This window comes from Scophthalmus maximus, chromosome 1 (genome assembly GCF_022379125.1).
Source record: "Scophthalmus maximus strain ysfricsl-2021 chromosome 1, ASM2237912v1, whole genome shotgun sequence".
Taxonomy (NCBI): domain Eukaryota; kingdom Metazoa; phylum Chordata; class Actinopteri; order Pleuronectiformes; family Scophthalmidae; genus Scophthalmus; species Scophthalmus maximus.
In genome coordinates, this window is record NC_061515.1 from 14,061,041 (window position 1) to 14,088,362 (window position 27,322).

General features: G+C 41.2%; 3 protein-coding genes across 14 annotated transcripts; 1 reads left to right on the top strand and 2 right to left on the bottom strand.

The window, feature by feature from the left end:
• The first annotated feature begins 121 nt into the window (after positions 1-121).
• On the top strand, positions 122-8,255 carry LOC118315341 (tumor necrosis factor receptor superfamily member 5). The gene is made up of 8 exons (XM_035642564.2): positions 122-716; positions 889-1,014; positions 1,982-2,128; positions 2,215-2,308; positions 2,631-2,707; positions 4,271-4,381; positions 5,957-6,106; positions 6,837-8,255. Exons 1-8 carry the CDS (start codon positions 644-646, stop codon positions 7,010-7,012), a joined length of 954 nt encoding a protein of 317 aa, XP_035498457.1. The 5' UTR covers positions 122-643; the 3' UTR covers positions 7,013-8,255.
• On the bottom strand, positions 7,912-10,928 carry rbp5 (retinol binding protein 1a, cellular). The gene is made up of 4 exons (XM_035642991.2): positions 10,465-10,928; positions 9,857-10,041; positions 9,199-9,300; positions 7,912-8,316 (listed from the first exon to the last, which is right to left on the bottom strand). The coding sequence occupies exons 1-4, from the start codon at positions 10,538-10,540 to the stop codon at positions 8,263-8,265; spliced, it is 417 nt and encodes a 138-aa protein (XP_035498884.1). The 5' UTR covers positions 10,541-10,928; the 3' UTR covers positions 7,912-8,262.
• A 757-nt stretch (positions 10,929-11,685) lies between these two features.
• On the bottom strand, positions 11,686-27,167 carry ptpn6 (protein tyrosine phosphatase non-receptor type 6). 12 transcript variants are annotated; one of them, XM_035641921.2, is made up of 17 exons: positions 27,085-27,167; positions 26,297-26,349; positions 24,731-24,753; positions 23,320-23,442; positions 22,103-22,297; positions 19,774-19,957; positions 18,617-18,733; positions 18,151-18,288; positions 17,100-17,196; positions 16,906-16,985; positions 16,603-16,749; positions 16,097-16,228; positions 15,824-15,978; positions 14,392-14,459; positions 14,142-14,293; positions 13,732-13,796; positions 11,686-12,154 (listed from the first exon to the last, which is right to left on the bottom strand). In XM_035641921.2, exons 3-17 carry the CDS (start codon positions 24,736-24,738, stop codon positions 12,046-12,048), a joined length of 1,770 nt encoding a protein of 589 aa, XP_035497814.1. In that variant the 5' UTR covers positions 24,739-24,753; positions 26,297-26,349; positions 27,085-27,167; the 3' UTR covers positions 11,686-12,045. The 12 variants fall into 12 exon arrangements, with proteins under 12 accessions (XP_035497814.1, XP_035497822.1, XP_035497794.1 ...); XM_035641929.2 differs by lacking the exon at positions 27,085-27,167 and having other exon boundaries at positions 24,731-24,756; positions 26,297-26,315; XM_035641901.2 differs by lacking the exons at positions 26,297-26,349; positions 27,085-27,167 and adding an exon at positions 25,422-25,557.
• Between the last annotated feature and the right edge of the window lie 155 nt (positions 27,168-27,322).

Genomic DNA, 27,322 nt, shown 5'->3' on the forward strand with positions numbered 1-27,322 from the left:
TGTGCTGAAGAGAGGACGCGTCTAATTGTGCTGCTTTGCTTTGTGAGTGCCAAAAATCATCAGTCACACTTCCTGTAGCTCTGGAAACACACACACACACACACACACACACACACACACACACACACAGCCAGACACACACACACACACATACGCACACAGTCACACACGCGTGCACGCACGCACGCACGCACACACACACACACACACGCACACACACACACACACATACACTGCTTGTCTCACAGTGAGAGGGCTTGGGCAAGAAGGAAGTGAGGAGAGACTGAAACACAGAGAGAGAGAGACAAAGAGAGAGAGAGAGATGGAGGGGTAATACAGCAGAAGAAGGTCACTGGGGTTTTCCACAGTGTGTAGGGTTACAAAAGACATGAGAATTAGGTAAGACAGAGTGAGAGGGGGAAACACATGTAGTCACAGAGAGATCAGACGGCAGAAGTAGAGAGGAGACAGAAGATCACAAGCGTTGAATGAGTGAACATCGGAGAGGGCGAAACAAAAGAGGTCTCTTTGAGCGAAGACGACTCCAACAGCTGTGGACGTATTCATTCAGAGAAGGATTGTTGAGTTAAGATATTTCACACGCCGGAGGTGGTGGACCAATCACCAATCGAATGGGCTGCAGATGGCTAAGATGAATTGCCATGGTGAGGATATGTACTCAAAAGACGGAAGATGCTGTCGTCGCTGTCCTGCAGGTCAGTCACTGTCTTTTCTCTTCAGATAATTAACTTATTAATAGGCCTGTGCAAACCAAGAAACAGTGTTGACTGTGTATCTGGTCTGTGAAAGTGTTTCTGCACACAACTCATACACTGTATTGGCTTTACCTGACACAAGATTCTCCTGTTCTATCTTAATTCTTATCAGGAATGCACGTGCAAGCAGATTGTGACGGCACGAAGGAGACCCAGTGTGATAAATGTGCACATGGGTTTTACACAGCCACAAAAAATCACTTGACAAGTTGTCAACTCTGCAAAGAGTGCAGTTCCGGTAAGTCACACGTATGCGCATGTCAAGTGTTGTACAGTATACGCACACGTACACATTGTCTTTTTGTCACCAACCTCGTCCACCTCCACCTTCCTCACCCCCTCTCTCTTTTTAGAGTGAGCAAATATTTAGGGGGAAAAATGGACCTCATTTTAGCTCAGTTGACTCACAATAAGGCGGCAGGGGAACCGTTTGTTTTCAAGATGAAAACCCACTGTTAGTCCAGTCGCATCATGTCCATTTTGTGTCCGTGAGACCTAAGTTATTCTCAGAGGACTTTACAACATGTAGAGTTTTTCCCATGGATGGAATATTGAACGGACCAACCAGACAGAAGTCAGGGTGCTCCCCGGACCAGAGCCTCTTGATGAAATGAATAATCTTTGTTGAAAAGTCAATCAACAACTTTAGAACTGAATACTTATTATAACACAATGTTATGGAAATCAAAAGAGCCATATCCATATCGCAGGAGCGGCAATCCCATGCAAAAATTACAATTCACACAAAAATGATGATTATATTGCTCTATCAAAAATAACCGAATAGGATTTTTTGCCATACAGTTCATTCATAACCACTTTATAACAAAACAAAACAAGAGACAAGGCTTTTACATAGACAACTGCACAAAATGACTACACAGTCACAAAATGAGCACAAAGACAACTACACAGACGACAAAACGACTACAAGACACAAAATGTTTGTAGTTGAAAGAGATGCAGGAGAACCACAAAGAGACACAAAATTAGCCATGAGACGTACAACACTACAGAGAGGTACAAAATAACCACAAAGGAACTATAAATAAAACACAAAATGCAGTCATAATGAATTTAAAAAGACACAAAATGACCCAGGAGTCAGAATCATATGATATCTCATAATCTCTTTCCTTAAATTCTCAATTCACGCAAAAAAAAAAGGGTAAATGTATTTTAATGTTTCTCTGTGACTCCATCAGATAACAACCAGAGGAAAGCAAAAGAATGTACAGCGACGGCGAACACGGTGTGTGAGTGTGAGAGTGGATTCTACTGTAGCAATGATCTCTGTGACCACTGCCAGCCAGTGACCGACTGTCTCGTGGGCGAGGGAGTAAAGGTTCCAGGTGGGACTCCGTCACGACATGCTAAATACATGACCGTGAACTTCACATCTTGACAAAGTACAGTACTAACTCATTCCTTCTCGCAGCCACTCGCACCAATGACACCGTCTGTGCTCCGTGTGAGGAAGGGACCTACAGCAACGTGACAGATTTCCTCTCACCCTGCAAAACACATACCAGGTAGGACAGTGCCGACACTATTACTGTTACTATTAAAGCTTAGGGAGGATGTTAATGCATGTGCCGCGTGGTGAATCACACATCAGGCATCCATCGACTCACAGCAGAAATGTTCGGCTTACATCCACGGTCCACCAAACCCCAAACATCCCACATCACACCTACTGCAGTCATATGTGACTCACACATAATGGTGCAGTAACAGTCTCTGCATCTTGTCTGAGGCTTTATACATCTGATTATGATTTTACTGGAAATTGTGTTTCATATGCTGCTCTTTATGGGGATATTTATTTTGTTTGTCTTTCTGTGTCTTTTCCAGATGTGACGATTTAGGGAGAGAGGTGAGAATTCTGGGAACCCGAACAACCAACGCCGTCTGTAGTGACATCTTACCCCGTAGGTCCACACTTTTGATTTCATTATATTGTTTCACGTGTGTCCTCTTTTCGGATTTCTTAAAATCTATTTGCTTTAAGTGAAGGGAACTTGTGCAGCGTGGTGGATACCCTGGTGCTGAGTGACTCAGGGAGCTCATCTGTCATATGATCAGGTTATTGAGAGAAAAGGGTAGAGGCGGTTCCAAAGGGAAATCATTTCAAAGGAAGAGTTTAATCTGGGGAACTTGTTAGAGTTAATAGGTCTCATTGTGATTGGCGGTAAAGTGTAAATTCGCCCTTAGAGAAAAAAGAACAAACCTGCATCAATCGATATGTCTATGATGGCAAAGTATGAAATGGGTCTGAAAACAACAAATGGTCATGTTATAGAATGGAGTCATGTTCGATGACTGTGAGAATCAAAATGCTCAAAACTGAAAAGGGTGTTGGGACTGTCACCTACGTCACCAGAGTACCGGGATTTAAAATTTACTCAAGCAGCCACTGTAAGTCAAAGGACGCAGCATACGGAGGGCTGGAGGGATGTGAGAGAATTTGGTTATATTGACCACCAGATTGACCATTTGAATCCCTTCATGGCCACAATTTACCATCTTCTAATGGTTGTTTCCAGCGCGATAATGGACCATGGCGCAAAACAAGTTGCCTCAAACTGGTTTCTCAAACTCTGCCTCCCTATAGTCACTGGATGTGAATCCAAAAGAACAAATTCAGGATGTGATGGAGCATGAGACTGGCAGCATGAATGTGCAGCTGACAAATCTACAGGGATTCAATCATGACGAAATAGCAGAACCTATAAGGACATTTTACGGAATCCAATGTGATAACTGAGGCAGTTTTGAGAGCAAAGGGAAGCATATAACCAGTATCAGTATGATGTTGCTATTTCCTAATGAATGCCTTGCATGCATTCATGATTCATACACACGCACCACAGTTTAATAAAACCCAGAAAATACATTGGGTCAGTACAAGCCACAAAAACAAAATTAGACAAGTTGAGTCCACTGAGGAGAGAAGAGGGATATGTAGTTGTAATTAGCTGTAATTAGATATAGTAAAAATGTATGTAGCCATGAAGCTATAACTCCTTTTATGATACAGCTACAACTGGCATAAATCATAATAACATAGTTGAAATGATTTATAATTATATGTTGAATAATTTAGTTTATGCGTCAGTTATTAATGCTTCACGAGAGGAGTTGTAATTTTTGGCAAATACATTAATAAACACTTACCATGTGTGCAACAAAATAACATGGGATTACCACTATGTAATTCGTTTATATATTGCTCATAATGGTCAATGAAGTGTGCTGCTTTTCATGCAATCACAATATACCAATAAATCGACGGAAGAGAAATGAAAAAACATTTTTGATTTGAATTGCCAAAGCCTTTTTTAGTTATAATTAAATAAAGTGAATTTAATTATCTATGTTATTAATGAGGAAACAAGAGCAGTGTTTAGCAATCACTCACTTCCTCTCAACATTTCCCAGAAGTTGCAGTTACTGTATTTATGTTCGATCAGTTGATTCTCTCTTTTCCTCAGGATGTTCCTGGATGCTGCCCGCGGGACTGTGGTCGGGACTCGTGTTGTCCGCACTCGTCCTTCTTGCTGTCGTCGTCTGCTGGAGGGCAAAGCGTAAATCGTGCGGAGCAGGTGTGTACAACGTGTCACATTGTGGTTCATCAGCACTTGTCACACGCTGATGTTGACATACTCATACTTAAACAAAAAATAAAAGACTCCCTGAAGAGGCGACGAGGCAGTGTGCAAGCATACTGGCAGTGACTACGTCTGCTGTAAGCCACAACAGTGAGACATTTAGTCATATCATTTTAGGTCAGTGCTTTTGTCTCTACCCTCCCACTGTTTCCTTTACAGTGAAAAAGAAGAAAAGAAAAAGCCTCTACGTAAGGTCAATTGAAATTTACATCCCTGATTCTCTTGTATCAATCAGAATAACGTGTGGTCTGGAGTGAATTTCTGTAGAAATAAATGTCATTTCACACTGGTTTTTTTTAAAGAATATCTTTCATTGTTATAGTAATGGGATGTTGGACAAACACATGAGCATGAAAAAAGTGAATGGGGAAACCACATCCTGTACAGATTCAGTCTGACACAGATGTTTGGTTTAATGTGACGCAGACTTAACAGGCAGCTAACTCATACTGAGAAATGGGTTTTACGAATGTGACACAATACCACGATCGAATGTTTTGGCTGACGTTCTGTGGTGTAATTTACTGCATTTCCAGTAAAGCTATGTGCCAATACAGGAATTTGCACATGAAATTCAATTAATCAAGGTCTGGCTTCAAGACAAAGTGTTTTAATTTCCCAGTCTGATCGTAAGATTAGGATGAAACGCGCCACTTTAAAAACCATCCCAATGATTCAAGTTATTTGAGTCAATTGAGTTATGTTTAGTAATTGTTCAGATAATTTGGTCTTTTCCCCACCACAGTGTGTCATCGTTTTCCCACTCATAGTAGTATTGTGCCATAAAGCTAGTGTGTTTCATGTGCTTAGGTTTAACGATATCTATGAATATATTGTCCTGGGGCCAGGCATGAGGAGGGAAAAGAGATAGTAAAGTTTAACGAGGAAATTGGACCTTGAAGTTTCTTGTGTCCTGACGCTGTCGCTCCGTTTGACCGGTTGGTAATCCTGTCGCAATTCCTGAGTGTTTTAAAGTTGTCGCTGAATGTTAAGGGACAGCTTGGAGTTGTGGCTGCTTCAATTTCATTCAACTATTGGCACCAAAAGAGCTCATGAAAAGCAGTTCGTATATTTAGCCGTATAACTGTTATGTCATTCATCTGTTTGTCGGAGCAAAGATTTCCGCCCTAGAAACTTGGCCCCATTGGAATCTACTGTGACTGCTATTGAGTCAAATTGGACTTTAGCCTTGTTCTCTGCAAACCTTTTAGGAAATGAGTCTCCAATACTAAAAACGATCAATTTAAAGCGTGTAACTTGAACCTATGAGACATTTGAAATTTAAAGTTTATGAATTTAAGAATATGAAGAGTTCAGCAGCATACGTGGATGAAGTCGGAATGAGTGTGGTTACTACGGAGCGGTGTCACCTCATGCCCAACGGATTCCAAATCAGATATAAGTTATTGATCTGCAGTACACACTCTCCAACTGTTTATTATAATTATAAGAGGCATCTCTGTGAGCATGATGCAGAACAATCTTATTTTGTGGTATTTTCTGTGAAAGCCAGGTCCAGTGTTCCGGCTACTCTGGTAGAGATGTTTCCCACAGCACTGGTCACTTCGCGGGATCTGCCTTTACCGCTTACAGAGCGGAACGGCCACTACCAGGAGACCTGCGCCGTGGACGACTGCAAGTTACCAATCTTCAACATGGGTGAGGGGTTTTTTATATAACGTTTTATAGTATTTTGGGGGGATATTTATTCATTTAGGAGATCTTGACAGTAGAAAGAAGAAAATGAGAAAGACTGGGTATGACATGCAACCAGGGTCCCCGGTTGGGTCTTGTGTGTTTCACAGGCACCTTAAAGCCTGAGCCACACATTGACCCCAAATGTACTTATGTATAACACACACACACAAATAGATTATCTAACACATGAGAGGAAACACATAAGTACATTCTGCAGCCATGTGAGGCCTCAGGATACTGAGATCACCAATATCACTTGTCTACAAGTTGCCACATTTTTGTGTAGTCTTCTTCCGCCATTGCTACGATTTTGCAGACTTTTGATCAAGACAGAGTTGGAGGATACACATGCAGGGGACAACTTCAAGGGAAAAACTGAAGAAATAATTGGAGGGAAAAGACATAACAAATGTAGAGGTTTCCATCCAAGGCGTAGCTACACCATACTAACACATCACTCAGATTTTTTATGTTAGTCTTTCCTTTAATTTGGCGGCCATCTGTACATCAGAGTAAAAATTGTATGCCTTTCTCCAGCACTAGTCTAAATGAATCTTCCATAAAGGCTTTCAGGCCCTTTATGACTGCAATGCATCAGGCCTCATGAAGCGCAAAGTGTGTTTCACTCAGCAGTGTAACATTACTTTGAAGGATGGTCACACTGACTATTGATTCTCATCCTCCTCCTCAGATGATGATGATAATCTGGTCAGCTGCTGCATGGACAGCAGTCTCCCTATAACGCCACTGAAGGCCTCAGTTTCGTTTGCTGAATCCAATCACAACACTGGAAATACAGGACATCGCACCGGTAACTTCCTCAGAACCTACTCAGAGCCGCAGGAGGACGAGTGGTGTGGGACCTAACAGAGTAAATGTTGTTGTGACAGTATACTGACAGAGTGTAGAGCCCTTCTCAGGATTGGACCTTAATTGTAACTATTTAACACAAAACATAAAGTAGGCTTTTACTTTCTGGGGCGTTTAAGGTGGCTGATCGTTTGTCGCCCCCTGCAGGACTTTTATGAGCACTTGATGCGATATGTCTGACTAGCTTTCACAGCGATGAGCTAAAAGTGAGTACGTGTATCTGGTGCAGCTCTTTGATTTGAATTTGTCTTAGATTGCAACTTCACAAGAAAAATCAGCGCGCTATGTGTTTTTTTGCAACAACTCAGTGTCTTGTGATATTCTCTTTTTTTTCTTACTGTCAACGAATCCTATGAAAATACCTAAACCAACAACAAATGAATCCTACTAACAAAAATTGCCTGTGCAGTCGGATTTCCTACAACATATTTATTTATTTTTGTGAAACAGATCACTGTCGTCTAAAAGACCTCTTTTTAAAGATTCACATTACATTTACATCTTCACTAAGAACAATTGAGCTTGCGTCCCATAGAGAGGGTAAAGAAGTTAAAAGGTAAAGAAAGTACTGTATAGAGAAATGAGCAAACATGTTGGTGGGTTTTGACTTTTCATGGAAATTGTTGACAGTAAAAAAAATACATTAAATTATTTCTGCATTATCCTTTGATTCAAAGGTTTAAAGGATGTCTAATTTATTTTATATTGTTCCAAATTAAGCAAATGATTCAGGTGAAGGTAGAAGCCAAAGAACAAAATGTTCTTATTTTCTTTGTAAGATCATTGTAATGTCAATTTTGACAGTTGAATTTTAGTATTTATAAAAACTTTAAGATATGCAGCAACAAAACCACACACATACACACACAAAACACACAAAATTAAAACTGTAAAACTTTGAGTATAATGAAGTGTATTAAAGATAGAGCAGTGACGTCCGACAGATGTCTTAATAACATTGTAAATATAGATAGTAATGTAATGTGAGGAAAGAATGTCGGTAATGTTTACACACATCTACAGCGCTTCTCAGTAACAGCAAACAGAAACAACTGACATGTACATAACATTGTTTTCACAGATATTCAGTCTTATTGTGATGTTCAACAAACAGTGTTGATTATGATTTTTAAAAAAGCATAAAAGTTACAAACTGTAATGCTGTTCTTGCACCAAGTGCTTGACTATTTAAATGTTAAGAATAAATTGAGTTTTTTTCCGGCAGAACGCACATTTCCAACTCGACTTCAACCAACTTTCTTGAAGAGTTGCTTGGCAACCACGCCTTCAACTCTCATCTCCTGCAGAAAGAAAACAGAGCATGGAGGAGAGGCAGAGATTAAAACAGGGGTGGGGGGTCGAGGTGGGGGGCTAAAAATGATTAGTGGGAGTCACTACGACAGTTTGGCACATCAAAGGAGAGCAACACGAGTGATACACTAACCTAGGACCGTATCCAACCCCCCCCCAACTCCCTCTCCTCATCCTTTGACCTTGTAATCCGTCTCCCACTCTTTCGCCATCTACGTATCTCGTCCCTTGTATAGCCCCCCGCTCCCCCCTCTTCCTCATCCAGTTCCCACCCCACTCCCTCTTCATTAGGGCTCTCACTGCTTTCTACTCCTTTTGTAAGCCACCATTTTAAAGCCAGCTGCTCGTTGCCGTTTCCTTCCCCGACTCTCTCCTGAATCTGGACTCGGCTCAACGCCGCATTGTATTGCTCCGACCGAAACAGGGGTATTAGAAATCCTGTGTGAGCTATTTAGTGGAACAGTGCTGCTTGTTTGAAATCCTAATCAGCACGGACGTATAATCTATAATCTTAAACCCTTTCAAAAACCAGAATGAGAAGGTCCAGTCCACTCCCTTGGCCACAGAGTTGTGGGCCAATTATACTAAAAACATTTGTATTCAAGAGTCTCCAGCCTCTGTTGAGTCTCCTTTTCTCCTTCAGGCATGCTCAGGCAAAAGTATTTTAATAAAAACATCTTCCCACACAAAGAAGGCAGCGACTTACTTCCAAACATTGACTCATTTGCATGTTCGCTCCCACCGCTTATCAATTTCAGCATATTTTCCCCTTCATGCTTTTATTTTCCTTGTTCCGTATCCCCCCGCATCCCTCCCTCCCTCTCTCTTCGGCCTCCTTCTAACTTCATTTCACTTGATGTATACGTCCTTACCAAATGCAGTTTGTCACCCTCCAGCCAGTGAGTCCAGCCTCGGCCCTCTTTCTCGCCTCTCTGTACACAGAGCAGTTTGTCTCCTTCCCAGCTCACTGTAGTCTGCGTAAGAATAGAGGTGTTGTGTGTAATTAGTATGTAAAGTAGCTCACACATTCGGTCACAAGAACCTTTGTGCCGTGCTAAAGGCCGGCCAGGGGTTCAAAACTTCTTTTTTTTATTCCTCTTGTTTGAAAGCTTTTCTATTCTTCTGCTGCTTCCATTTGCAATTTTTTTTTAGAGGATTTGGACATGGTACTTCCTGAATGAGGATAATGCCGCTCCCTCGGATTCACGCAGCAGTTCCTGAATGAGTTTGTAAGCTGAAAAGAATCAATGTTTTGTTTTTCTTTTAGATTCTTTGCTTTCTCTTGCTCTTTCTCTCTCACACACACATCAGTCTTTGAAGGCTGAAGCCAGGATTTAAGCAGCGGGTGATGGTTACAACACAAAATCTCAGCAGGAGGTGCTTGATTTTGCCCGAACACTCAAACACAGGAAAACACACTAACCAAACCTGTATGACAACAAGTGACATTTCACGTTCACTTTAAAAAATGGAGCCTGTACACCTGCACAAACAAGCCGACGTGTGTATGCAGAAAACAATGACGCTAACCTGACAGGTACGTCCGTCCACTGGCCCCAGATCTTCCGTAAATTCTTTTCCAATAGTGAAATCCATGTGGAAGTTCTTGAAAGTGGTGGATGTGTGGATCTTCATGGCCCCTGTGGCCTGGTCATGGCTGATTTCTTTTGAGGGGCTCAGGAGACACACAATCTTCCTCAGGGGAAAACTTATACCTGAGAGAAGAGCGAGAGCCATTTAATATATAACACAGGCCATAAGTTGGACTTTTAAAGTTATGAAAAGGGGAACTTTGTTTGACTGTAGAGTGAATACACTCTGTGTGAGTGTGTGTGTGTGTGTGTGGGGGGGAGGGTCATAGAAAGGACAATGTAGAGATTTCATTACATCAGTGTCATGCAGCACATGAAGATGTCCGTGAAATCGGTGGTTGCAGATTAACCAGGAATAATATAAAAGCATCAAAGCCAAAAGAAAATGTGCGAGCTTCAATACAAATGAAGTGCAACTCGGTGAATATGGAAGTTGTGCAGGATAACTTTGATCGTACTTGCGTCGATCGACTTTCCTTTGTTACAGCTGTCTTTGTAAATAATAATAAGAAGAATAATAATAAACTTCTACGACGCGAGTCTTACCTAAAGCTGCGAGGTACGCGTCCATGTTTTCCTGATTCACCATATGGAACGTGCCGGAGTAGTTGGGCTGAGACATGATGCAGGAGGGGCAGAAAAACAAAACAAATCCCTTCTCTCTCGTTGCTTTTTTCCTCCGAGTCGAGCCTGGATCGCACAGAGAAGCTCCCGCCTTCTTTGATATCAACTTCGCTTACGCAACTTCTGGGGACGGAGCCTGGACCGGGTGAGCTCTGTGCGTAAAACGAGACCGTTAGGACTGAAGCGCTGCCGCTGGTTTTTCTTGGCCGGAGGCTGTGAGCTCTCTCTCTCTCTCTCTCTCTCTCTCTGCTGGTTTGTGGAATCCTTCTCCGATCAGTCGTGACTCACTCTGCCCGAGAGCCGATGTCTTTTCTGCAGCGCCACATGTAAGGGGGAGGTTCGCTCATCTTGACAAAGCGCTTTACGCACACCGGAGCAGCCCGTTGCCGACAGAGAGGCGGTGCTTCGGCTCCCCGAGACGTGGTGGGTGGAGATGTGCAAATGACATGCATGCCTTTTTTTTGGGGGGGGGGCACTATCAATGTCGTCAGCAGAGCAGAATGTCAACAGTCTCAATGGGATTGTGCTATGGCAAGATGCAAAGTTTGCATGTTGCATTGCACATTCACATTGCAAAATCGAGTTAAGTGTCCAATTTTTCCAGTGACCGCCCAGCAATCTTTTGGGGTTTAAAACGTTACAGATGTGGTAGAGACAAACAAGCAGTGACACCGCGTGACACACCTAACATGATGTGCTGTGTGTTTGTTTTGCATCGCTTTTGGGGATATTGGGCAGCTCTCTCCGAGGCCACCCTGTCTCCACGGGCCCCCTCTGCAACCTGTCCATCCACCCAACCACACTCAAACCTCTATTTGTATATTTTTCAACGTCTTCAGTGAAAACTTTACATTTGCTGCGGGGGAAAAAACAACAATAGTGAAGAGCAATTAAAACCAAGTAGAGGATGAGAGGTGTAGCTCCTCTCATCACTGAAATAAAGAGACAGTTTCACCACACACATTTACTGCCTTTATTTTGAAACCACCAAGCCTTCCTGTGCAGTACCAGATGCCAAAGTTATCTCTGTTTTTAAACCTTCAATTTATATCTGAATAAGATCTTCACTGAAAGACAAATTCTTGAGTAAAAACAGTGCATAAATATAATAACAGAACAACACCTGTCAGTCTCTCCTATTTCTTTTTCACTGAGCCACTTTTCTTGTCGGACTTTGGCTTCTTCACATCCTTCTTGCCTTTTGAGAGATTCTCGTAAACATCCTCTGTTTTTCTGGAAAAGAAAAGAAAGAGATTATGAGTGAATTTTTCAGCGCTTCAACGCAATTCTTCTATGAACTATAGTTAACACTGGTTGTACAGGGATCTCTAGGATGTTAACCACAGTCAGTGGAGGGATTAATCAACAGAGCTGATGCACAGGAACAATTCAAACAGATGAATCAATCACTCAACTATTCAGAGCAACTGGGTCAAAGTTTACATTGTTCGGCGCCGAATTATCCAGTGTATCCGAGCTGCTTTATCTTTCCCGACCGGGTAATTAGAACATTGTCCAGTTTGTCCGTGAGTGGCTCCCGAGTCCAGAGGTCACGCAAACACAGTTCAGACGATAACACTCAGAGAAGAGGGGTGTCTCGAATCTGTGTTCACTGTGGAAAAATAAAACGCTGTCATCTTGTTTACGGCTGTGATGACGTTATCTCATGATGAAGAGAGAAAGCAGTTCAGTGTTACGTCTTCTGTGGCTCTGGAGGAGCTTTTTTGAATAGACTGAAAACAGATCCTGTTGACATTATCGGTGTTACCACTGTTTGGATTTGAGACCTTTTTTTTCTATTAAAAGCCTCCATTACAAACGGGTGGTGTCGGGTTTTCAAGAAGTGGCAGGGAAGGTGTGGTAAAAGATGCTGTTGAGTTACATTTTGGGAATCGTAAGATCCAGTCTTCTGGAGACCAAAAGTCAGGGAATCTCAGCCTCTGCTGCTTTTTTACTTTATCTGTTTTGTACTTGTCATCGCCTCAGACACAACATCAACCCCTCACACCTTCCCGAGGATGAGTCTGTATCTGAACATTTATGTAAAATTTCCAAAAATCATTCACAGCTGGGAATTTGGGGATTGTGATTTCCAGTGTGTCAAACTGAATTTTAACTTTTTTGCCCCATTTATTCAAAAACCGTTTCTGTTGCTTTTCATGTGAACAATATAAAGTTGTGTGAGTGCAACAGTATGAACATCTTCCAGGAGAGAGACCATCTGAAAATGTGCACTGCTATCAACACATTCAACTAATGTCTCCCTCCTCTCTGTGATGGGAAGCTTTCCATCCCGTTAGGTTGTGACATGTAACTGTTTTGAGTTCAACACCATGTCGCATTAACTAGCTCCGATCAAGCATAACTCGACCCTAATTCAGCGGAGAGCCCCTCTAATTCCAACAGAGGAATAATTAATGTTCTCCTCTACACAGAGGTGTCACTCTCACTGGAGCGGAGGATCACAAATGGAACGCAGAAAAACAGAAGCTTGTGTTGCCTTTGATGCTTAGCTTGATGCAAGTAATACAAACGATGGCTGAAGGCTGATTTTCAGGTTGGATTAGATTCAATTTGGGACGGTTTTATTTATTTTTTTCCTTGGACTCTGATGCCTACAGATCAGAGAGTGAGTGACAGCCCTTGTGTGACTTTATTTCTGCAAAAAAACGAAATAATATAAAATTAAAAATAATAAAAAGTCATTAAGATTCATGGGGGGGGGACATAAATGTCTGTAGAACATTTTCTCAAGGTGTAACTGAGATATTTCAGGCTGGATCAAAGTGGTAGAAAGTCTAACCGACATTAATCAAACTATACCAAAGCGTTACTTTTCGAGGTGTATAATTAAAACTATACTCTGTGTGTTTCAAGGAAAACAATATGCTGTGACTGAAATTAATGGTAAATGACAATATATATTTTTGCAGTGTAGTCCACGGAAAATAAGCATGAAACTGGAGTGGAACTACAATACAACCTCCCTCCACCCACAGCTCCACTTCTCTGCAGAATGAGTACGTCTGCTCTTCTGCTCTTCCTCCACAGACTGCTGATGTGAGGCTGAAGACGGTGACTAACAGTCACGGTCTTTAAAAGTAGGACACCAGTGCGAGGTTTAGCGGGAACATGTGAATGTATGAGTGACATCCATTCACATGCACGCATGCACGCACTCTCACTCACTTTGAGACCTTCCTGGTCGCTGGTTGGTGTTTGAGTTGCAGATTCCCGTACTCCGTCTCGGTTTCCTGGGAAAGAGAAAGACGGAGACGGTTCAGATATGACTGATACACAGTTGCTCAAGCACAGATGAAGGTCGATGCGACAAGTCTAGTCCATGTTGTGGAATGTTCTCTGTCTCAGGGTCAACGTTCATCTTTCACAAGCTGCTCTCTGATAACGTATCATTCTGTCGGTATTGAACTAGTCCGCTTTTGTGTACAAAAGTGCAAAGGCCAACTGATCTAATTTATTTTCTTGAAACCTGTTGTTGTTTATGCCACATCAATCTTCATTTCAGCCACAGATTATTCCCAATGTGTCTGATCGTGAGTTTTCATCTTCACCCTGGAGCTCCTGTCCCTGTTGCTCACCATAGAGGCACTGTCTTTGGCTTTGGTGCTCTGTATGTACTCGGACACAGCCAGGTAGATGAACTTGTACTGGGTCTCTGTCTGCACCATCCCAGAGCGCTGCTCCCTCACCATCTGGATGTATTTTGGGATGTCGATATCACAGTCCAGACCTACAGAAAAAATGAAAACGACACGGGAAAGCATTGGATGAAAGAGTTGGAGATGGAGATGGTATGAAATTATTTCTTTAAAATGTAAATTTTTTTACCGAGAGTGTCGATGGTGTAGATGATCATGTCAATCACCAAAATTGTACCAGTTCGACCGATTCCAGCGCTGCACAAAATCACAGGAGAAATTCCATCAATCAAAAGAAGATGCATTCAAACAAAAACTGAATAGACAGGCAGATAGCAGATGGACTTGATGCCATTACAAGAGCTGGAGAGGCAGGAGTTCCTGCCCCTGCCCCTTGGGGGCACAAGATAAATTTGAAGGGTGGTGAGGTGATTGAAAAGATTGATTTGGATTTAGCTCTTCAGGCCCCTGAAAACGGACAAATATTATTATACTTGCACCTCAGGCAAAAAGCATTTAACCTGAATAAGGGGCCGTACTCATAAGCAAATATTGCTTTAATTCAAAGGGCCACATATCTAACATGTTGGGAGCTGCTGAATGAAGGAAAAGTATCTTACTGCTGCTGTGCGGCTTTGTTAACATGCTTACATACCAAAAATACTCACACAACGGTCATGTAACCATTTAACCAACAAGTTTTAAAAACACACAAACGGCCTCAGTCATCCCACAAATCACACGAGGAGAATTCCAAAAGGATAAATTGTCCGTTGACTCAAAACCTTTTGTTCGACTTCTACTAATCTTAATCCTGAAAAAATTATAATTTTAATCTTTAACCTTTAAGTATTATCACCTAGTTTAAGATTATGAAACTCGAGACTGGTAAACTAAGCGCTGTGACGTTTTTTCCACAACATTACACAAATAAGAATGTTTTCCACAAGTTCAAGCACATGTGTGAAATTTGAGGATTTATGATTGCCCTGACAAAGGGGGGCGGGCCACCATTTGGTGAAACATCTGGGAAACATTTTGTCGTGTCCTGCAAATCCTTTGCATCCTCAAATGCATCCTCATTTCTCAGTTTCCTTCTTGGAAACTGAGAAATAACTACTTTGAGAAGACCCCAGATCAAGAAATATTGCATTCCTGATGGATGGGGCCTATGGTTGCATAGTGCTGAAACAATTAATTGATTAGCCATTTAATATAACATTAAATGACAAAGGTTTTCATAATCAATTAATTGTTTAGATCGCTGATCAAGTAAAAAGCCAAACATTTGCTACTTTTAGTGGCTCAAATGTGTGGATTTTTTCAAATTTTCTGTTTTATATAATGTGAAATATTAGTCAGACAAAACAGTCAATATGAGGATATCACCTCCAGGGAATTTTAATCAGCATTTTTTACTTATTTTAAAGATTTGAAGACCAAATGGTTAATTGATTGATGATTTTTTTTTTAAATGCACATTTTGAGTATGCTCAGTGCAAACAGGCCAAAACAGCAGCTTTATCACCATAAACATCTGTGAAAACCAGCAAATTCAGCTCAATGGTTACACCGGGTCTCCAGCCCGCCGGGGACCATTTTGGGTTCTATCTGTTCAGTACCTGCAGTGGATGATTATGGGCCCAGCGTTGGGAAATTCATCCTGTTTAGAGTTCACTTGAGTGAGGAAGCTGAGGACGCCGCCTGGCTCCTGAGGAACGCCATGGTCGGGCCAGCTGAGGTACTGGAAGTGCCATACTGAATGGGATTGTTTTGGCTAACAAATGGAAAGAAATAAAAAGGTGAAGGTAAATCGATAAAATGTGCTTCACATCAGCTACTTTCACAGTGATGAGTGGGTGCGGGAAGGTCAAAGTCTGGTGTTTGGAGGTTACCTTGTCCACGGGAGCGATCTCCAAAAGTCGGACTTTATAATCGGCAGCTTCTCTCTCCGACTTGCAGGTCACCACATAGCTCCCCATCTCCTTGGTGTTATGAAGGTCCGGCCAGTACGGCACACATTTATTCTGCACAAAAATAAAGACTTACTCTGTGTGGCGTTGGTTATTTGATATGTTTAGGTTGTTTGACACTTCTTTTTCATATTTTGCTTGTTTTTTTCATATTTTCTTATGTATATGATGATTTTGTTCTTGGTATGTTGGGTTGAGTGTTGTCCTCTCCGTCCTGTTGTACTATAAACTCACCAAAGCAAAATCCTAACAATGCTTGTCAGCTGTGATTTATTCATATGATTATTATGAATTATTGATTTTTGAGATTATGATCAATAATAAATAAAGAATTTCAGGAATTTTTAGTTTAGCTAAAGTTTTGAACCATAGAATGAACACACTCAAATATCCAAAATCAGCTTCATGATTGTCGCTTTGATACTGACCCGCCCTTTCTCGACCTCTCTTGTCGTCATGACGATCACGCGCGTGTTCTCCTGCCATACCATCTGCCAGAAATCATTGACAGTCGTCGCTAAGCATCCCTGGGTGGCGATGTAAACTTTCTGGTCTCCAGCCTCCCACAGGTTATTCTGCAAACAACGTGAACCAATGAATCAAAACGCAAAAGACAATCGACAATGATATAATATGGATGATGGAGAGGTGGGTCACAGTATTCTATTGTGTTCCTTGTCATGAGTTTGTCTTTTTGTGCTGCTGCGAGGTAAGAAACTTTGCGCACTAACTTTCACATAGTTGCCGTTGATGTAATCCGAACCCACAATGCTCGGGTCGACATCCTGCAGGACGACCCTGGTGTCATCGACTTGTGGGAGAAAACAAGTGAATAGAAGGAAAATATGTTTGGTTAAAATTACCCCCACCAGAATGTGGGTGTATTTATTTTGAGCATAATGAAAGAGGTGAAGAAATAACTCACAGGGAAGAATGTTCTTGTATCTGTTTTTGCTCTTGTTCTCAGGTCTTTGTCCCTCCTCCCTGCTCCTTTTCACCTTACTCTCCAACTTTTGCAGAGCCTGGCAGCGGAGAGACACGACTGTTTGACACACTGCCAACTGATACTGTACAGGATATGCAATATTATTGTGACAGTCCAGAGTTTTTGCTGTTGGAATTCAAGAAATGGATGTAATTTAGAGTCCTGTACTACCAAGAAATGATAGAATCAATCAATCAAACTAGGACTAAAGTACAACAAAAATAAAACTTCAAAAAGATAAATAAGACCTTGTAAGATCTTACAAGAGAGGAGACAATTAGTCACTTAGTTGATTAATACAAAAAAATGGCTCGATCTCTTTAAATAACTGATTTATTGTTTAAGTCATTTTTTCAAGTGAAAATGCCAAACATTACCCACTTACACTTTCCCTGTTGGGAGAATTTTCTTAATTCCTTGTTAATCTTTAGTATCTTTCGGTAAAAGCAATTTGAAGATGTATCGTTGGGGTCTGGAAAAATTGTGCAGGATGTTTCCCTCTGACCGAGCAATGAATTGATTAGTTGACAAAATAATTACCTCTTGAAAGCATTTGTTTGCAACAGTCCTATACATTATTGAGGATGTTTTTGTGACAGTACACATCAACAGTTTTTATTTTAACTGGGTTTTTTCACCCTAAGTATCTTGTCATTTCCTTTCACTCAATAATCAAAAGAAATGTACATGCATACTGTGTGTTTGCAGTAAACACTACATGCTCAAAGCCTGTTGTGACTTATTATGTTGTATGACCACCACCACAAGATGGTACTATATCACCTCTGCTTTCTAGCTGGACGCACTAAGGAAGTAAGTCCTGAGACGTAAAAGACTGATGGACATTTCAGTCAAGCTGTGACACGGTGCATGATCTATGTTTTACTTTTCCCCCACTTCAGGACAATTCTGTGGTTCCCACATCAAAGATCCACAATCATGGTAAGAAACAGTGGGGGCAAATATAAACTGAGTCTGGGTCAAATCTCACGTCAAACTCCTCCCAGAAGCCCGCCTTGCTCTTCTCTCCCTCCTGCTGCTGCTGCTGATGCTGCTGCTGCGTGGTCACATTCAGCTCTTTCACTCTGCTGTCGATGTCTGCTGCATTCACTCTGGTGGAGTAATACGGCTGAGGTAGAGACAGAGAGAGGGGGGTAAATATTTATTTTTAATAGAAATTAAAAAAACAGGAAATAAGCACAAAACAAAACCTTCTCATCATCAGACAGGCCTCATTAATGCAAATACAAAGAGGCACCGATTCATATTTCCTACTAGTGGTGCTGTGCTGCTCGGCTTTTAAAATAGTTCACAGTGGCCTGTTTCTGTTCGACACACCTCACTGATATTCACCTTGTTGGATTATATATTCCAGTAAACTTGTAATTTGTAATTTAATTCGGATATCTCTGGCTGGTTTTCCAGACAAACCCGTTGTGTGGGAAAAGTCAGTTCACCTGTTTGAGATGCACCCAGTTACCAGAGAGCTCCTCGATGCCTTTGCGTTTGTAGTAGTCCACCAGGTCTGCGAGCGTGTCGAACATCTCCGAGCCTCCCACTGTATACCTGTCATTCTGAACACACACACAAATCATACAACACCTCAGTCTGGATGCACTGAACCAAACCGTGGTTTGTCATCACATCGAAAAACAAAATGACAGAAATAATTATGTGCAAGTAAAAAAAAAGGGAATATTTATAAAATAAAATGTTAGGTAAACATTTGCAGTTGCACAACTTGTGTATATCTTTAAAATTAAAATAAAAAAGAAATGATTTTTGGAATAGAAAATAAAAGAATTCCTCAAAGAGTATTCTCTCTGTGACAGACATTAGCATGTGCACGTACAAAAAGTTATTTTTGAGACTGTTGTCATCATATCAATGACAAAATTTACTGGCCATAAAAATGATCTCCTTCATTAATTCCGACGTAAGACTCTGTAGATTAGAGCCGACAAACTCACCCGATCTCTGCCACGTGCTCATAAAAAGGCCTTTGTTGCACTTCCAGTAATCTCACTTTAATCTTCTAAAGATGCTCAAAAACAACGGCGCCCATTCAAATAACGACTGAGCAGCGTTTTCTATGAGGTCAACCACTGCTAAAAATAAAATGCAAAGGCCCTGATGGTGACCGAACAACACAATCTATTCAAATGACTTTCAGGGATGGCTGTGTGACCTGTTTCTACACTGTGAGTATCGTTAGCAGCCGTTTACAGTCTGTGTATACGTATACTTTTTTGGTTTCACATCTTTCTCACTCAAACTGCAGTTTGTACTTGTGTGAACACATGTTGGCAAACCTCTGAAGTAAAACCATTCCCTGACATCTATGACCAATTGCATTGTTGAAATATGAGCAACAGTCTTTTGTTGCACAAGACAGGAGACTTTAAACCTATTTATAAGTGCACTGCACAACTTTGGGAATACCCCTCAGATTTTTTTATGCGATGTAAATCTGATTCAGGGACTTTGCATATGTCCTTGTCAGAGGACAAGACTGAAAGACAACCCCTAGATTCATGCACACATTATCTTGCATGGCACACACGTTCATGGTCACACATACAGTATATACATACACACAAGGACAAGCTCCCACCTGGCACATTATCTTAATGTGGGAGACCCGCTTTCCCCCCGTTTTGATCTTCTCGTCCGTCTGAACAGACAGGACAAAGTCTCCAGGTTTTGACAGTGACTCTCTGACCAGGAAGGTCCCCGGCTCCTCTCGTGCACTGAGGAGCTTCTCTGCATTTGGCCCAGACAGGTGACCGTGGTACCACCTGGGTCAGGGGGGAAAAAACCCACTGATGGTTCGTGATGCAGATACATTTTTCCCTGGACTGTGAAAAGCATGTGAGCTCACATCATAAGGGTTGTGACTGCAGTGTGTGTCATGCACATGTCAATTCGAGGCTTGGCGGTTGTCAGATACACACTGATGTGGTATATTGTTGTTCAAAAACAGCAAACGTGGATATAAAAACGGCAGATGACACATGCAGGTTATATATATGTCCACCAATGTACTATGTGTGTGTGTGTGTGTGTGTGTGTGTGTGTGTGTTGGGTTGGGTTGTGACTTTAATTTTAGGCACAGTTTTCGATTTCTTCTTCTAAACTTCCTGCTTTGTGGTCGGAAAATTTCTGATGAGAGATTTCGTGGCTGACAAGGACAAAGTATTTATAGCCAGCCCCCCCCAACGACAGATAACCGCTCCACACTGCGACTGCTCTCGCTGCGCTTTTTACACATGCATCTTATGATTCGATTCTTTGATTTACTTAAATCACTCAAATCAAACTTTATGCTTTTACAGAAGTTGAAATTACAACTCCACCCGGCAGGTTGCATGAAGCACCTGCTGCTGCTGCTGCAAAAAGGGAGTGTCCATGCAATTTTGCAGAAGGTAAAGAACAGCCTGTGCAGAGGAACAATTGATGGGTGACTGTCAAGTCAGTAAATAAGTTAAAGACCAGAATTTAGCGATGCACATGTGGTTAAATTGCTGTTTTGGGAGTTCATGGCTTCACACCATATTCACCCCCTTTTCTGAGAAGAGATGATCTGCCACATACGAAAACAGGCCACCGCACGGTGACCTGTTGAGATGAGTGCCATTGTGTTTTTCCGAGAAAGAGAGAGAGATTGGGTGAGATGAGGAAAACAGTGAGCAAGAACACGATGTGCAATAGAGGAAGACGAGTGGGGTCTGGCCATTGCTTTCAAAAGTGTCAAAACTTAAAGTTTCCAACCGCAGCAACAAAAGGGAAGTTAGACAACTGACAGTGTGAGATGGACGAAAGGGGGGTGGATCTTGGGGGTATGGGTGAAGAACACACACACACACACACACACACACACACACACACACACACACACACACACACACACACACACACACACACACACACACACACACACACACACACACACACACACACACACACACACACACACACACACACACACACACACACACACACACACACACACACACACACACACACACACACACTAGATAGAAAGTAGTGTTCTCCTAAACTGATAGGAGTGGAACATTTTATTACTAATACATTTTGGACATATTTTAAGTTGCCTACAGGGAGAGGAATTCCCGCTCCAGCAGCAATGTTATGGAATTCAAAAGAACTTTGTGTATAGATTTATTAACTTACATTTGACAAACGAGCAAACCTTAAATCTGGGTTTGAAGACGTGTACCTATGAGCAGGATTTTGTTTGGAAGGCGGTCACTGACATGAAAAGAAGAGATGAGATAACACTTTATTGACTCTCAGGGGGAAACTAGGCAAGAAGAAGGAGGAGGCTACGTAGAGATGGACATCAAAAGTGGCAGAGCAACCAGAGGGACAAAAAATAAAAAAAATTATTTGATAGAAAAATGAATAAAATCTGTATTCAGATACAAGAAGTAAAGGGTTTTCAGAGAAAATCTACACTGTAACATGAGCTAAAACGTGATTATTATGTATTTTCCATCAGTTACCACTTTTCTGTGGTCACCATTAACCGGATGCTGGTGTACAGTGTTAATGACCATATAATCTTTACAGCTGCATTCAACCACATGTGTTATAAACCATTGAAATATTGCAAAATACAAAAGCATGATTATACTTTGACACTCCTAGTCAATCACGGGCAGCAGTTATGAGGCAGATGTCACTGACTCACAATTTTGGCAAACAAAGATGCTGTTGCACCTAAATTAATTCTGACAAAAAAGGCTTTTCCCGGGGGCAAAAGATTTAAACCACACAGAATATCCAACCAACAAAATGATACTTAATATTTCCAGTAAATAAACAGCAGATACTGCTCATCACAGTCGACTATATTTGACTTGAACTGGTAACCACAGTTACACTCAGTGTGAAGGTATGACGTGTAAGCGTGCACAGACCTCTCCGTGGTGGGGTCGGAGCAGTTGAAGGGGTATTTGAGCTCGATAACGGTGCCGTCCTTGTCCTGCAGGATGCCATTCTCCGCCGTGTAGTACTCCACCAGCTCAGACAGGGTGGCAAACTTCTCCCCGCCATACAGGTCGTAGAAGTCTCCCGTATTTTGGATCCGGATGTGCGTCACCTGCTCGCCCACCCTGAAACAAAAGAACCGTTAGGCCGCAAACAACTAACCATCAAAGTTTTACTTGACGGGAAAACCAACAACTTCCAGATGACCACGAAGAGGACATCTCTGTCCCAAGAGTTCTTGGCTATAAAGGTTTAAAATGCAGAATAATATTTCGTCTACCTTTGAAATGTTTCAGTTTTTGTTTTTTCCTTCCCACAGAGCTTCATTTAATTTTCAGATTCCACAGCTGAACACGACTGAATATGTTCTGTACATACCGTATGGTTACTTACTGTAGTTGTCTATGTCACATGCATGTGAACTGTCAGTATCTGCACTCTATGTCCTCTATCATGCAAAGACTGCATTCAATACAGTAGTTCCCAGTCTGCCTGGGTTGTTAACCATGAGAGAGAAAATAGTTCTTTTTTTCCTCTCGTGATTTAGAGCCATGCGTTGTTTTACTGTACGTAGCTTTTGGGGACAACGTGGTTTAGATATACATATTTAGCAAAATCCAATGACTTCCAGATAGTGTTACACTTCTTTAAGTTTAGAGAGGTGGTCATTTCTCTTTTCCTGGTTTTGGGAGGTAGTCTTTGGACGTCTGTGTGACAGTAAGGTGTCCACCTCCAGTCCACCTCGTGTGTACGGTTGATCTCTGGGATGTGCGAAGGAACTCAACAAAAGAGTGAAATGCTGGTATTCATTTTATTATGGATTTTATTATTTATTGACATGGCTATATTGCGATCAATAGCATCCTGATCTCATATATTCTTGCATCCAGGATTGCCAGACCGATCAACGCAGCTGCCTGCCTCCTACAGAAATTTCTGCAATATACTGTACATCTTCATAAACACAATCTAAATATCTCTTTGAAGCATTGGCTCCAAAGACGCCTCTTTGAACCAGAGACACAGATTAGTATTTAACTTGATATTACAAACGGAGGTGTTGTGCAGAAGCTTTGAAGGAAGTTAAAGTAAGATTTCTTCTCAGTTGTGGAATTCGTGATTTGTGGTGTTTTGCAGACATCGCTACCTGACAGAGAGGGAGAAATCTCCCACGTTCTTCCTGCTGGGACGAGCCAAAAAGCTGCCGTAAATGCCTCGAGACTTCAGCATTTCCTCGGCCTGCAAGCCTGTGATGTCTCTGTGGAACCACCTGCATTAACACATGCACACACACGCACACACACACACACACACTTGATATGAACATAACTGCACCTAACGTCAACACGCTGTATTATTTCCACACAACATTCAGCTAAGCAAACACAGTGAGTGCAAAGTTGTTTTATAGACAAAATAAAAAATAATTGTACTAATTATTTGATTTCATCAAAGTCTATAGTTTTGTTCGGACACTCTATTAATATATTAATCAATGGACAGGAAATTATCATTTTCTTTTCTTCCCATTTTATTGTGAAACTTCAAGTCAAAGGCAATACGCTGACATCTGGTCACTTAGATTTAAAATGATAATTGATTCATTGATGGTATAATCGACGCTGAAAATAAATGTTAATTATATTCCTTGTTCAGCCCATATGGTCATCATTCTTCAAAATAAAGGTAAAGTTTCATTCTGCTATTTCTGTCTATTAACATATAGAGGCCTTTAACTTAATGTGGTATAAAATTAAATATTTACCCGCCCAATTAAATAACCCACCAATATTTAAATATCAGCCAAATGTTTCTCATTGTTAGTTTTCCTACAGGTTTCAAATTTAATCATTGGAAAACTTATTCAATGAGTAGTCAATGACAAAGACTTTAAATAAGATATCCCTTTATTTAGCTCGCAACGGGGGCATTTGGGTGTTGACAGCAGCAAAGTCGATAGCAGAAAATATGAAAATAAATATAGATACTATGTACAAGAATAAAATATTACAAGTTTGGAATTGCACATAAACGGGATGAAATGAGTATTGCATCAGAAAGGTTTTCATTGTTCTACTGTGGCAACACTATGTTCACTACAAAGCTTAAAATGTTATGGCATTCACATTTTGAGCGTGGTGTCTTCTGTACCAGTTTTGATAATTTGATTGAGATTGTACTTGAATATGTGTGTCCGCTTTAATTCTGAGCTGCCACAGAAGAGCTTTTATACAAACGATCGGACTTGGGGAGGAATAATCACAGAAATAAAGAGGCATTGCAAAGGAAAACTTGTAACGAATCATTAAAAAACGAGAATTTTGAGGAGTCTCCCACACAACTGCTCAACTGAAACATCACTTATGACACAATTTCTTTAGACAAAAAGACGGGAAACAGCACACAACACATTGCATATCACATGATTACAAGAACAGACCAAGACGGGGTGACAGCTGGGGGTAGAAAGCGAAGGAGGAATTGAAACAGAGAAGTTGTCATCACACATTGCACAAAACACAGGAGGACACAACAGAGCATTATACAGCCCAACTCACCGAACCATGGTGTCTGTTCACTTCTTCTGGGACCAAGGAGAGACGGATTAGGATTTGCGAAGAGTCACTTGTACCTGAACATGTGCAGACTCAGAAGCATAAGTATTATTTATTTTTTTTATCCCTTAATATCTTATAAAGAAACAGCCTGTTCCTCACTACTCCTTCGGTTTACAGGAGTATACTCGCTTAACTAGTACATCGGTAATTTTCATTCTCAATGCTTTTCCTTTATCCTTTATCTTCTCAACTTCTGTATCACACCACGTTCACTAAACAACCCTCAAACTACCTGCACACTTCTCCTCCAACCCTCCTTCTACGCGTCCCTCCAGCCAGTCCTCTCTCTATCTAACCCAGCGCCGTCCAAAAAGGAAAGCAGGTAAACACTTACTCTTCTCAGCTGCCTCTGAAAACAACTGAAACCTCCCAGAGACGCTCGGACTGCATACGTCTGTCGTTTTCTCTCTTGCTCTCCCCCTTCCTTCCTTTTTACGTCTCCTTTCACAAAACAGTGAAAGCGAGAAGGAACAAAAATAGCTGACGGGGCCAGAATTCTCTCCACCTCCGACAGATATAGATTTTCTAAAACATGACCCCCTCGAAAAAAACGGATCAGGCCACCTGTCCAGATATTCCACTTCGGTAACGGAGTGGAATATAAAAAAAATGTAGTTTGAGCTTCTCGTACCTTTGCAAACAAGCTTTGTCTCGGAGTCTGCTTGCAAGGCTTTCCCCTTCACCTGCCCACCTGTCTGTGTCTGTCTGTTTGTTCTTTACTTCCAGGTGTGTGTGTGTGTGTGTGTGCGTGTGTGACACACAAAGGTCAGAGACACAGAACACTTCCTTATTTGCAGACCAAACCTATCACCTCTATTTAGGTGTGAACTGCTTTCAGCTGCTAAACTATTTGTTACTGTGATCCGTCATTATCAGACCACTGAAACAGTTACCCTGATAAGACAAGACAGCTCCACCACAGTAAATTCACATAAAATATGTCAATTCTTTTCTCAAGCCAAGCTTATCTTCCTCATCAGACTGTAAACTTTGAAATATAATATTTTTAGTGTGGGTGCAAATGTGAAGCGAAGCTGACAATCAAACTGTTTGGAAAAACTATATAAAATACATAAAGTACATACACTGTAGCCCCGCCCCACCCTCTGCAGGTGTTTGTCTGCCGTGGTTAACGCCAACTATTGCAGATTGAATTTCTCTCCTCGTATGCTGGTTTAGCTTCCCTTCTGACACAGGCACACGCACGCACACACGCACGCACACACACACACCTAACTTTTAGTCTGATTCTGTTTAGAGGCGTTCACTGCTCAAGCTATTCTGATATTTCCCTCTTAAAACCTGTAAAACTTCATGATAATATTATATGTGCCGAAATAAATTGTAATTTAATCTTTGCAGGATTTGTGCTTCTTGATTGTTCTGAGGTTCTCTTCTTTTCTCCGTTTGATATTTTAGTAAAGTGAATATATTTGGGTTTGGTCTGTCATTTTGAAGGCATCACTTTGGCTCAGGGAAATTGTAAAAGACATTTCTCATAATTACCTGGCGTTTGGGCTCAGTTGTTAGGCTTGTGTAGGCGTACACAATATGACGACCTGCACCACAAGACAATTTGTATTTATCTATTGGTCCTGTTTCTACCAGGTAACAACCCCTTTAATATTTATTGGTGTAGAAAGCCATTGTATGAAATACAAAGGAGTGTTTTATGGCATTATTGGATTTTTCAGTGGAAGTGGGAATACAAACATTCCGATTCCCAGGTTTATCATATAATCACATATACTATGATAGAGAATTCTAATCCTCCTCCATATGTGATACAAATTCTCAAATCCCATCATAAAAAAGTCTAGGATGAGAATTTGTATCCTCATCCTAGACTTTTTTTCATGATGTTTAAAAATATTTAAAAGTAAAGCAAGTGTGCTACTTCTTCAGAAAATGTTAAAACCGTCAGAAAAATTCCACTTTACACCACAATGGAAATAAATGTTTTAAAAGAACTTTAGATCCACATCAGGATCTGTATCCATCACTTCTCCATTAAAATCTGACAACATGGTCTTGGGATAATTCACATGGAGAAAAAGAAGAAATGAATGACAGAAAGAAGAAACACAGTTAAGAGAACTTTTTAGAATATAAGTAAATGTAACCAGAAAATCCACAATTGGAAAGAAGCAAAGGTAACTCAAAGCACATGTCAAACAAGAAAAGAAAAAAAAAAAAGTACAAAGAGTAGAGACAAGTAAGAAAATATGAAATGTGTATGTTTTGTGACGGAAGTTGTTTTATCTGATCATATGAAAACAATACAAGACACTCACCAACAGGACATTGTTTGGGCTCTTCCTCTCTGCGAGATCAGTAGTATGGATGCAGAACAAGTTGAGGGTGATGATCCAGTTTCCCCTCGCTTGCCCTGTGCTGTTGTCTGTGATGATGATGTCCGGTGTCTCTCCACCTCCAAAAAAACAAAAACCTCACAGAAAGAGTCAGGTTACAACTACAGATCATGCATTTCCAGCTCCAGGTCAGCTCCCCTCGTTACTTCCTGCCTTCGCT